The 13,508-nt window shown below is 41.4% G+C and overlaps 1 protein-coding gene across 1 annotated transcript; it reads right to left on the bottom strand.

Annotated features, from left to right (window-relative positions):
• Positions 1–997: 997 nt before the first annotated feature.
• Positions 998–3,405, bottom strand: LOC114459378 (NLR family CARD domain-containing protein 3-like; the record flags this gene model as incomplete). The annotated part of the gene is made up of 3 exons (XM_028441649.1): positions 998–1,157; positions 1,235–3,038; positions 3,204–3,405. Coding segments are annotated over 3 exons (2,166 nt in total), but the record flags the coding sequence as incomplete, so codon positions are not given.
• Between the last annotated feature and the right edge of the window lie 10,103 nt (positions 3,406–13,508).

Below are 13,508 nucleotides of genomic sequence, written 5' to 3'. Positions count from 1 at the left end.
TGTTTAAATCCGTCACCTATGACGCGCTTTGAGTGTGGGCTCATGCACACGAGGGGTGGAGAACGAGCAGGGAAACAGAGAGACGTGATTGGTCAATAAAAACGAACCGACTTTTTTATTGGTCAAAGTTTTTACAGATTTACAGCTGCTACACATTTTGGATTTTATTTGTTCCTTTTTCAGAGCACATGATATCTGAATTTCTGTCAAAACATTAAGAAAATTTCAACCAAAAACTTAAAAGTGTATCTGGAGAAAATCCCCTACCCTACCTTTAATTGATTGATTATTTGAATCATTAGTTTTGATTTATACAACTGCAATGTTTAAATCTTAGTGGTTAGTAACATTCAGAGCTGGAAATGCAATAATGTATTTTGGTTTTCAGCCAATAATTTACATATCGGTTCATCCCTAATTTTTTGACTAGATAACTTGTGTCAGAAAAAAGATTTCATAAGATATATTTATATTTTTATATGAACACAATCCTCACTGATTGGTTCCACCTCCTCTGATCTTCTCTCTCATTCCTTCATCAGCTCCTCATAGTTCTCCATCAGCCTCTCCTCACTCCTCACTACCTTCTTATCTTTGTCCTTCATCCCTCTAACCTGTCCCAGTCCTCCTCCTTTAGTGTCCCACCTCTCACACCTTCATCACATTCCTATGATACAGCTCTCTGTCACACATGTAATGGGGATTGATGTGAACATGTGATGAGCTGCTGTGATGTGTCTCACCTCAGAGTGTTCAGTCTCTGAGAGAGCAGCTTCACTGCTGAGTCTCCTGGATGGTTGTAGCTCAGGTCCAGCTCTCTCACACTGGAGGAGTTGGAGCTCAAAGCTGCTGCCAGAGAAGCCCCGCCCACCTCTGTGATGACACAACCTGACAGACTGGATTCATAAAAACATCCACAACTCAGGAAACAAGTGAGGAGACGAGGAACAGGACAATGTTGATGAAACATGTGATCCACTGACCTGAGATAGTCCAGTTTACAGTGAGGACTCTTCAGTCCTTCACACAGCAGCTTCACTCCTGAATCCTGCAGATCATTGTTACTCAGGTCCAGATGTTTCACACTGGAGGACTGAGAGCTGAGGACTGAGGACAGAGCTGCACAGCTTCTCTTTGAGAGACCACAGAAACTCAACCTGATGAAGACTCAGAGAAACCTTACAGATGTTTGTCTGTGAGAGAATGAAAGACATGTTCTTCTAAAATCACATACTTAACTTTCTTGGAGGCGTTGATCACTGGGAGCAGCTTCAAAAAAGCTTCCTCTGAAGGAAAGAAACTCTTCAGGTCAAAAACTTCCAGATGTTCTTGTGATGACAGTAAGATGAAGACCAGAGCTGACCACTGAGCAGGAGACAGTTCCTCTGTGGAGAGACGTCCTGATCTCATGGACTGTTGGATCTCCTCCAGCAGAGAGTGATCATTCACTTCATTCAGACAGTGGAACAGGTTGATGCTTTTCTCTGTGGGCAAACTCTCATTCAGCTTCTTCTTGATGTATTTAACTGTTCTCTGATTGGTCTGTGAGTCACTTCCTGTTTGTGCCAGCAGGCCTTGTAGGAGCCTCTGATTGGTCGGCAGTGAAAGACCCAGCAGGAAGCGGAGGAACAAGTCCAAGTGTCCATTTGGACTCCGTAAGGCCTCATCCACAGCGCTCTGATGAAGACGGTTCAGAGTTCTTTTATACAATAAAAACATCCATAAGTTCTTCTTCAGTGGTTGATGTTCCAGCAGGTTGACGTTAGAACTGATGAAGGTCTGATGGACATGAAGAGCAGCCAGAAACTCCTGAAGGCTCAGGTGGATGAAGGTGAACACCTTGTCCTGGTACAGGCTGCTCTCCTCTATGAAGATCTGTGTGAACACTCCTGAGCACACTGAGGCTGCTCTGAGGTCCATGCCACACTCTGTCAGGTCACTCTCATAGAATATCAGCTTTCCTTTCTGCAGCTGCTCAAAAGCCAGTTTTCCCAGAGACTCCATCATCTCCCTGTTCTGTGGACTCCAGTGTGGATCTGTTGCAGCTCTTCCATCAAACTTCACCATCTTCACTTTAGTCTGAAGGACCACATAGTGGCTGTAGATCTGAGTCAGAGTCCTGGGCATCTCTCCCTCCTCTCTCCTCTTCAATATGTCCTCCAGAACTGTAGCAGTGATCCAGCAGAAGAGCGGGATGTGGCACATGATGTGGAGGCTACGACACGTCGTGATGTGGGATGTGATCCTGCTGACCTGCTCCTTATCTGTTGACCTCTTCCTGAAGTACTCCTCTTTCTGAGGGTCAGTGAACCCTCTGACCTCTGTCACCATGTCCACATACTCAGGAGGGATCTGACTGGCTGCTGCAGGCCGTGTGGTTATCCAGAGGCAGGCTGATGGAAGCAGTTCTCCTCTGATGAGGTTTATCAGTAGAACCTCCACTGAGGTGGACTCTGAGACATCAGTCAGGGTTTGAGTGCTGCGGAAGTCCAGAGTGAGCCGACACTCATCCAGACCATCTAAGATGAACAAAACCAGGAAGTCCTGGAAGCTGCAGATTCTTGCTTCTTTGCTTCCAGAGAAGAAGTGATCAACAAGTCCCACCAAGCTGAAGCTCCTCCCCCTCAGCACGTTCAGCTCTCTGAAGGTCAGTGGGAATGTGAAGTGGACATCCTGCTGGGCTTTGTCTTCAGCCCAGTCCACAGTGAACTTGTGTGTTAAGAGTGTTTTCCCAATGCCAGCCACGCCCTTTGTCATCACTATCCTGATTGGTCGAGGTCTTCCAGGAGGGGCTTTAAAGAGCTCTTCTAGTGTAATGGCTCTTTCTGCTGTGTCTGATCTCCTGGATGATGTTTCTATCTGCATGACCTCATGTTCCTGGTTGACCTCTCCTCCCCCTCCCTCTGTGATGTAGAGCTCTGTGTAGATCTCCTTCAGGAGGGTTGGACTTCCTGCTTTAGCTACGCCCTCAGACACACACTGGAATTTTTTCTTCAACTTGGACTTCAGCTCACGTTGGTATTGATGAGCTTTTGTTCCTGAATGAAGACAAACTTAATGTTAGAGTGGAGAAGTCAGAGCAGGTTTGAACATTGGAAAGTGTGTGATGTTCTCAGTCTGGATGGTTCCTCAGATTAAATGTTACTGATTGAATCATGTTCCTCGTGATGTTCCTCACAGTGAAGATGTTCACATGCTCTTACTGCTCTGCAGACGCTCAGCCAACTCCTCCTGCTTCATCCTCTTCAGGAAATACAGTGTGATCTTCAGAAAGGCCTCCCTGCTCCTCCTCTGCTCCTCATCTTCACCCTCCATCTGACTCTCTGAGCACTCTGGATCATCTCCATCCACAATATTCTGCATGTGTTTGAGTTCAGCCTTAACAAAGCTGATGATGTTGTCCTCTAGCAGCTGGAACACAAATACATTAAAGGTGATGAGTGAAGGCCTGCTCCAATCATCTGTGTGTGTGTGTGTGTGTGTGTGTGTGTGTGTGTGTGTGTGTGTGTGTGTGTGTGTGTGTGTGTGTGTGTGTGTGTGTGTACACAGTGGTTTGATCACAGGCTGACACAGGTTTAGTGTCTTTGTAGACGTACACACCGTAAAAATGGAGTCAGGCTCAGCTCCAGAGGAACCATCCACACCCTCCAAGCTGCTGTGGAGAAGACACAGACACTCAGACATGCTGAGGAACAGCTGGAGGAAAGCACAGGAAGCTCTGCTAACATCATGTGAACATCAGTAACAGTGGGTGATGTCCTGCAGAGCCACAGTGCAGTGAGTGTGGAGCAGCCTTTGGAGCTCAGCTCACGTGTGGAACATCTCAGCATGTTTCCACTGAACAGGAGAAAAAGTCTGTTGGACTGAGGCTTTATTTGTCTTCAATCCTTCACAAATCTGAAGATCACACTCTGTCTAAGACTCACCTACACACTGGAGACCATTCCTACAAAGCCTTTTCTCTTTCACCTTCCACTGTTTGCTGAGAGTTACATCAGCACCACGTCAAATAACATAGTTCAACCAAAGTGCTGAGTCATGTTTACTGGTGCTTTATCAGTGTGAAGAACCTGGACCATCATGAAGAAAACAAACAACCTTATTTATGTTCACTTACTGTGGGTCAATCGATTGTTGTCCTTTGAAGTCAGTGAGTCTGTCCATGGACTCGTTACTTCCAAAGGACTCACAACTATGTTCAGGGTCAGGTCCACTTAGTCTGGGCTCGGTTCTGGTTCAAACACATACAGAGTTGTGAGTGTGAAGAACCTGAAGCCTCATTTATCACATGTTCATAAGCACAGATCATTCCAATCAAATAATGTTATTGATTAAGTGTGAGCATAGAAGCAGGTGTAAATCTAAATATAATATAAACATGTTGTATGATGTGTATTAATCATTCATTTATTATTCTGCAAAAGAAATGCTTTTTTAATCATTACAGTTATTTGCCTGTTCTGACATGTCACACCTGTTTTCAGCTTTTTGTAAAGACACAGCTGTGAAGTAAATATTGTTAAGTGATAACCACAATATAGCACCTTTCATCAACAGCAGGTGTTAGAAGTATCACTTTGAGGTGTTAGAAGTCACACTTTGCTTAACAGGAAGACAACGCCTTGTTATGTGTCAAGTGTTAACCACAAACAACAACACCTAGTTTGGAAACCACCCTTTGAAAAGCATCTGTTATGCCAGCTGGGCCACGACATCTGCGTGACCTTTTGTCCTATTTTTCTATTCGCTTAGGTGGTCAGATCATGTTTTATGACATATTATCACGCCATGCTTCAGGCTATATATACCACTGATATATTGTGTTCTGGGGCTTCTCTTACACGGACATTCTAGTTGTTCATGAAACCCCCTTCTTTCTCTATCGGCTGATAGTTTAAGACTTTGATACTTTGAAACTTTTTTGATTGACTTTTGATTTTTGTAAACCTTTAATAAAAATGCATTAACTATTAAAGAAGCCTACTTGATTAAATTAACCGCCTAACAAACCCACATCTGAGACAGCACCTGGTTGGAGGACACACGTCTAGGCCTCTGGTAAGTGAGCCTGCCCTTGGTATCCTCTTCAGAGGGGTGTCCTGGGTGGGCTAACTCATGCTGTTGTAAAAAAGAGTTGTTTCCAGCTTTGACCTATATTGAATAGGTCTTAATATCAATCCCACAGAACTAAGGCGAGACTTCTCAAGAGACCAAAATAGGATTGACTTCCAATAGGAAGAAGTACACTTAGTCCTTTTCTTTATTAGATAACAATAATAGAGAATAGGCAGCCAGCTTCGGTGACAAGGTAGAGGGGGAATTCTTGTATGAGTGCGACAGTTTTAGACCCCCTGCCGTTATAAAGTCCCGCGGGCTAAAGACAAAACACCAAGTGGTAGAACAGTGATATGGGGCTATTATTGTCTTTGATGTAATATATTATTATTATTATTATTATTATTATTATTATTATTATTATTATTATTATTATTATATGTCTCACTGTCGCAAGGAGCCAAGGCAATGATTTATCAATTTATCATATTTATAAATAGTTTTGATAGTTTAGTAAAAAAAATAAAAATAAAAAATGGATTATTAACAGATACAAAAAAATAACTGATAGTGTTGATAAAAATGAATATATAATTGGAGTGTTCATAGATCTTAAAAAGGCATTTGATACAGTTTACCACAGTATACTTATAAAAAAAAAAGGAAAAGTATGGTTTTATGGCTATTGTTTTGGACTGGATAAAAAGTTTTTTATGAAACAGAAAACAGTTTGTACAGATATCCCAGAACAAATCATGTTTGAATATTAAATGTGGGGTACCACAGGGGTCAGTTTTGGGGCCAAAAATGTTCACAATGTATATCAATGATATTTGTAAAGTAAGTGAAAAACTAAAACATGTATTATTTGCAGATGATACCAATATGCTTTGTACTGATGTGGACTTGCAGCAGCTCTTGAGGATGGTCACTATGGAGATGTGTAAATAAAAAAAATGGTTTGATCTTAAATTATCATTAAACCTAAATAAAAGTAGTTTTATGTTATTTGGAAATCACAAAAAAAGTATAGATGTAAAAGTAAATATAGATGTTACGTACAGGAAAACTCTGCACTATTTTTATCATCCTCTGTTGTTTCAGCAGGCTAATCAGCTGCCTGCTGCTGTGCTCACCTGGCCTCGTTTGCAGCCCTGCAGTGTATATAAGGGCTCAATCAAGCACACTTGGGAGAGAGCAGTCTGGAGAGAGCTGTGCTACGTGGTGGCATTTCCTTTGTTTTTGTTCTCGGTGTGGTGGTAAGGTGTAGGGTTAGGTAAGACGAGGTACCTCTTACATTTTACACACCAAGGAATTTGTCTGTCTAGAAACACTAGATAAGTGGTGAGTGCCACCCCATGTACGTTTTGGCCTCTTCTTTAGTTAGTTAGTCAGGATTTTTGTTTGTTCTTTTTCATATTGCAGCAGTAGAGTTTGATAGGGCCTGGTTTGTTTCATTTATTTGGCACAAACCTCCCAGCCCTCACCTTCCCCACCCGGGAAGTGTTCGTCCTGGTGTGAAAGACGAATAAACTGTTCAAAACTGAAATGTCTTTGTGCATATTTGACCGTCTGTTGCTGTCTGGGTGTCTTTTGGGCACTTGTGGCATAACAAGTGTGGGCTTGTCCGGTATCATTATACAGCTCTCCTGGGCACAACGGTCAAATATTGCTGAAAGATGAGTTTTAGTGTGCATTGTTTTGTATCTAGTCCCTCATTGGGGCAACTCGAAAAGTGTCGGAAAGACAATTTGATTGAACTTGATGCACAGTATAGAGTTGAAATACCTCGAGAAAGCTTAAAAAGAGACATAAAGACACTGGTGTTGGAAAGACTTGTGATGTTGAAACTGATTCAGCTTCCTGCCACTGTTGTCCAGCCTGAGACTGGTACAGTGTCTGTTACAGATTTGGAGGATGGAGTGGACCCTGCAGCAATCACGCCTACTGCTAGTCCAACAGAGGAAGTGGACCCGCCAGTGACCCTGCCTCGGTTTGAGCCATTTACACTGTCGCCACCGGGATCCAGTGCCAAACTGAAGGTACGACTGGCTCGGCTGCAGTTAGACGCTCATGAGAGGGAAAACCTCTGCAAAGCTGAATATGACTTGGAACTCCAGGTACGTATGCTGGAAATTGAGGCGGAGAAGGAGGTGAAGTTGAAACATTTAGAGGTGGAGGCCTTGAAATTTACTTCTACTCAGTCTCTGCTGCCAGTCTGAAACCGAATCAAGTCTTTGATGTCACAAAACATATTCCGTTGGTGCCAATGTTCAGAGAGACGGAAGTTGACTCATATTTCAGTGCATTTGAGCGAGTTGCGACTGCTTTAAATTGGCCAGTGGACATGTGGCCAGTCCTTCTCCAATGCAAGTTGGTTGGGAAGGTGCAGGAAGTGGTGTCCTCCTAGTCTTTAGAAAACAGCCTCGGGTATGATGTGCTGAAAGAGGCATTTCTACGTGCCTATGAGCTAGTTCCAGAGGCATATCGAAAAAAGTTCAGAGGTCACGGAAAAACTGAACAAACATTTGTTGAATATGCCCGTGAGAAAACTGTGCTTTTTGATAGGTGGTGTGCATCGACTAGCAGCACTGATTTTAGGTCTCTAAGTGAGTTGATGCTCCTAGAGGAATTTAAACGCACTTTGCCTGAGAGGCTGGTGATGTTTTTAAATGAGCAAAAAGTAGCTACCTTAGCTGATGCAGCAGTCTTTGCAGATGAATTTGTGCTCACTCATAAGCCAGTGTTTATCCCTACCTCACGTTCAGAAAAATCTGTAACTCTGCGTCATCCCACTTCTAGCAAAAACCAGGCTGTTAGACCCAGACGGCTAGCACCTCCTCTGTGTAGGAGGATGAGCTTGGACAAGGAGTGATAAAAATTATAATATTAATTATTAATATTACAGTAATTTGGCAAGAGGTGCCATCTGAAATGGAGTTAGTGTTTCAGATCACTTAATTAGTAATTAATACCTTGTCATCCAGGGTTGTGAGCTCTTGTCAAGACTATCTACTCTCCAAATAACAAACCTTATGATTGTAATATTTTCATAAACCACAGAACTTCTCAAAGTATAAACATTTATTAATCAAAACAAGTTAAAACCTACTAACACAATAAAGCTGAAAGAAATTTGTGTCCGCTTTTGGAATGTTTCATTGTTAATTCTTGGAGAGCAGTATAGCACAAAGCAAAGATTCTGCCATGTGCTCACAGCAGGGGGAAGGACGAACAGTCGTAAATTCCTGTTCTCAGCTCTTTGTCTCTGTTTGTGTGGGGAAAAAGTGGGAAACTCTTCTTGACCAAATGTCAAAGTGTGCTGTGGTATCTGTCAGACATGACCTCCTACATCTGGAAGAACGGGAGTGCTTCTATTGCCACAGGAAAGGTCATATCATAGCTGACTGTTTATCGTTGAAAAGAAAGCCGCAAACAAATTCACCGGGAAGAGAAGTTAGTTTGAAAAATGTTTAATTGGCCTCTAAACAGTCACCAGCGTGTGGTGTTACGCCAGACCCTTGTTTTGAACTGTTCCTTTCAAAAGGATTTGTCTCTCTCTGAAGAACCAGCAAGTCAGAAATCAGTCATAATGTTACGGGACTCAGGTGCTTCGTTGTCCATTTTAAGGGAAGATGTTTTACCTATATCAAATGACACCTATTGTAAGGCTAATGTAGTGCTTCGGGGAGGGGGGATGACTGATGTGGGTGCGCCGTTGCACAGGGCACACCTTTCATGTCCCCTGCTTAGCGGGTGGTTTGATGTAACTGTACTTCCTGTATGCACTGAATACAACTTTTTAATAATAACAGGTGACTTAAATATTCATGTAGACAATAACATGGACAATACTGCCAAAGAACTGTATGCTTTAATGGATACTTTTGGTCTTACACAACATGTGACTGGTCCGACACACACTCAAGGTCACACTTTGGATCTGGTTATCTCTAAAGGTGTTGATATCTCTGCTGTTGATGTAAGAAACTTAGCTCTATCTGATCATTTCTGTGTCTTTTTTGACCTAGAGACTGTAACATCTGTTCCCCCTACTTCTGTGTGTTTAAAGAAAAGGTACATAAATGAGAACACAAGGTGCACAGTTTATGGAAGCCATAGCAATGACACCAACATTGAGTGCTGAGACAGTTGATGATCTTCTGGATGAGTATAATAGAAAAGTCTGTAATGTCATAGATGTGGTGGCTCCAATCAAAACTAAGAGAAAACCAAACACACAGAAAACACCTTGGAGGAGGACTGAGATAATGCAGAATTTGAAATCTGACTGTAGAAGAGCTGAGCATAAATGGAGATCAACAAAACTCCAAATTAATCTAGAACTGTACAAAATAAGTCTGCGAAAATTCAATGATGGCGTGTTCAAAGCAAGGCAGCAATACTTTTCTGAAATTATTGCCAAAAATGTCAACAACTCTCGCACGTTGTTTTCTGTAATTGAAAAGCTCACAACCCCCCCAGATCAGATAGCCCCTGAATTACTGTCAGCTGAAAAATGCAATGAATTTGCTGTATATTTCAATGAAAAAATACAATCAATAAGGTCAAACATCAGAACAAACCAGCAAATAGCAAAAAGCTTGAACAGCTTCAACCACTGAGAGATGAGTCAACTACAATGTTAGAGTTTATTACAGTGAACCCAAAAACAATAGAGGAGACTGTTCAGCAGCTGAATCCATCAACGTGTTGCCTTGACACAATACCCTCAAACTTCTTTAAAACTGTTGTAGGGTCAATTGTCACTGATTTGTGTCAGATAATTAACTGATCATTCCAATCACGCACCGTACCAAAATCCCTGAAAGTAGCTGCTGTGAAACCTCTGTTAAAAAAAGAGAACACTGGATGCCTCTATACTGGCTAACTATAGACCAATCAGCAACCTTCCATTCATGGCCAAGATCATTGAGAAGGTGGTCTTCAACCAACTGAGTCAATTCTTAACATTCAACAAAATATTTTATAAATTTCAGTCAGGTTTTCGTTCTCATCACAGCACTGAAACTGCTCTTATCAAAGTGATCAATGACATAAGGTTGAACACTGATTCAGGAAAAGTATCTGTTCTCATTCTGTTGGATCTAAGTGCTGCATTTGATACTGTAGATCATACAATTTTGTTGCACAGATTGCAAACATGGGTTGGACTAAATGGAAAAGTAATGCAAGGGTTTGTCATACTTGGAGGAGCGAAGCTATTTTGTAAGCATTGGAAACTTTGAATCTGACAGATTACTAATGTCCTGTGGGGTTCCTCAGGGATCTGTACTTGGATCTCCTCTGTTTAGCCTTTATATGCTTCCTTTAGGACACATTTTACACAACTGTAAGGTTGATTATCAGAGCTACGCAGATGACACACAACTATATCTATCACTGAACCCAGATGACTATGGTCCCATTGAGGTGTTGACTGTTTAGAAAAAGTAAACTGCTGGATGAGTGAAAACTTCCTTCAACTAAACCATGACAAGATGGAGGTGATTGTCTTTGGTAACAAGGTAAAGATGACTGCTGTCAGCAATTATCTTGAGTCTCGATCATTAAAAGCTAAAGACCAAGTCAAAAACCTTGGTGTTCTGATTGACTCAGATCTTACATTCAGCAGTCAGATCAAATCTATCACAAAAACATCTTCTACCACCTAAAGAACATCTCCAGAGTGAAAGGTTTAATGACTCAGAAAGATCAGGAGAAACTGGTCCATGCTTTTATCTCCAGCAGACTGGACTATTGTAATGGTCTTCTGACAGGAATCCCCCAAAAGAGCATCAAACAGCTACAGCTGGTTCAGAACGCTGCAGCTCGGGTCTTAACTAGAACAAAGAGGTCAGAACACATTACTCCAGTTTTAAAGTCTTTACACTGGCTCCCAGTCAGCCTCAGAATAGACTTTAAAGTTCTGCTGCTGGTGTATAAATCTGTGAATGGGTTTGGTCCAGAATACATCAGTGACATGTTAGTCAGGTATGAACCCAGCAGGTCTCTCAGATCTATGGACACAGGTCAGATAGTGGAGCCCAGAGCTCACAGTAAACATGGTGATGCTGCTTTTAGTTGTTATGCTGCAAAGAAGTGGAACAAACTGCCAGCAGAGCTGAAGTCAGCATCCAATGTGAACATTTTTAAATCAAAGTTAAAGGCACTTTTTTTCTCTACTGCATATGATTGAGAGATTTTTAGTCATGTTGTTGATGTCATGGTGATTTTAGTGATGATTTTAATTGATTTCACTGATGATTTTAAATGTTCTTATTGATTTTAAACATTTGAATGTTTTATCATGTAAAGCACATTGAGTTGCCTAGAGTATGAAATGTGCTATACAAATAAATTTGCCTTGCCTTGCCTTCCTGTCCTACCAGTACAAGGTGTTGATTTTTTGCTTGGCAATGATATTGCAGGGGGCAAAGTTTACCCTGTTCCGGTGGTAGTAGATTATCCTGTCATTAGCGAGTCTTGTGTTGAACAAGACGATCTCTATCCTGCTTGCTCAGGTGGACAAATTTGGTATAGATCTGCCTGACACTTTTTTCATTTCAGATGAGTTTCGAGCAGTGTCGGAACATAAGTACCCCGACCAATAGAAGTTTTCTTGTGCCAGATGCTGTAGTGTTACTAGCAACCAGAGGAAAATACATTAAGGCCCAACAACTTGATCTTACCCTTAAGAAATGTTTATCCTCTGTCAGTTTTCAGGAGGCTCAGAAAAGGAAAAGGGAAAGGGCGTATTTTGCTACGTGGTGGCCTTTCCTTTGTTTTTGTTCTCGGTGTGGTGGTAAGGTGTAGGGTTAGGTAAGACGAGGTACCTCTTACACTTTACACACCTAGGAATTTGTCTGTCTAGAAACACTAGGTAAGTGGTGAGTGCCACCCCATGTACGTTTTGACCTCTTCTTTAGTTAGTTAGTCAGGATTTTTGTTTGTTCTTTTTCATATTGCAGTAGAGTTTGAGGGTGTACTCACACTGGCAACTGGGGCCATTCCAAGCTCACAGCAGGAATCCCCCCCTCCCTGTCCCTTTTCTGGCACGGTAGAACGGACGTGATCACCAGCTCAACTCGGTTCCCACAGAGAAACACATCATCACTTTAATTTATGACACACGTATGGCGTTACGTCACCATTAAGCGACTCTGGGTTTGTTGTTGACAGTACATTCTGTTAATTTCATATTTTCTGTTGCGTAGGGTCACTATAAACCAAGATTTACCCAGACACGTGCTCTTTTCACGGACTGGGTTTCCGTTTTCCTTAATTTAAATGACCGTAACTCTGCTCATAGTTGCTCTATCGGAGAAATTCCACCAGTTTATGAAAAATAATAAGTTGCTCTTTACAGCCAGTGTCGGTACATTGCGGTAATTTTACTCACACGTAACGGAAACATTAAAGATGCCGCTTTGTTTTGACAAAATCGACCCAAGGAACAGAGAGAACCAAGTGAGTGAGAAAGAAAGAGAGATTAAAACAGACCAAATAATGGTGGATTTATTAAAAATGAAAGACTCTCTCTGACGATAAAAACCACCATGAATGGAGGTTCAAATGGATTTGAAAACAAAGAAGGAAACTGAGCCTATAAAGGTAAGATCAGTTTAATTTCTGGATCAATAAATGTCGTTCTGATTTTGTGGAGCTAGTCTTTGTGTACATTAATATAAGTGTAAATAAATGTTTTTAATGTGTGAGACAATTTAGGACAGTATTTGTGTGTTTGTTTAAACTTTGTGTGTGTGTCTGTGTGTCCATCTGAGCATATTTATCTCCATCACTTTCAGTTTTTCTTTTGATGAACATGACAATATCTAACTCTTTTATTTCTTCGTCTTTAAGTCCATGCAGAGTGGACACGCCCCTCCCTGGACATTAAAACCATGAGCTGATCCTAGTTTCCATCATCTGGTCTAGACCCATCACTTCCACAGACAACAGACAGAATAAAGCTCAGAGTCAACGTGGGACCATGAGATGCACTTATTTATTGAAATGTATATTAAATGATTATTTAATTATCTGTAATTTTATTTTTTAGATGTTTTTAATTGTTTCAATAATTTAGAGACTTAAGGAACAGATTGTTATAATGCATAATAAAGGTGATTTCACAATCAGAATCAGAAATGTTTTATTCGCCATGTACAGTTTTAAGGACAGTACAAGGAATTTGACTTGGTGGTTGGTGCACAAAACAAACAACAAAAAGAAATAAAAACAAAACAACAAAGAACAACCCAGCAACAATAATAATAATAATAATGATAAATATAAAGGATGAGGGATAAATAAAGGATAGATAGAGAATATAGGATAAATATAAATATATATATACAGTGCAGCAGATATCAAGCTGGTGGAGGTGGTGATCGGGTGGGGGTGGGGGGGGGTGGGGGGTTCAGTGGGTGACTTGGGGTGTGTTCATGTGG

The sequence above is a fragment of the Gouania willdenowi genome, unplaced genomic scaffold, assembly GCF_900634775.1.
Source record: "Gouania willdenowi unplaced genomic scaffold, fGouWil2.1 scaffold_309_arrow_ctg1, whole genome shotgun sequence".
NCBI lineage: Eukaryota > Metazoa > Chordata > Actinopteri > Blenniiformes > Gobiesocidae > Gouania > Gouania willdenowi.
The sequence above is the reverse complement of the archived record's forward strand: the minus strand, read 5'-3'. Positions and strand labels throughout refer to the sequence as shown.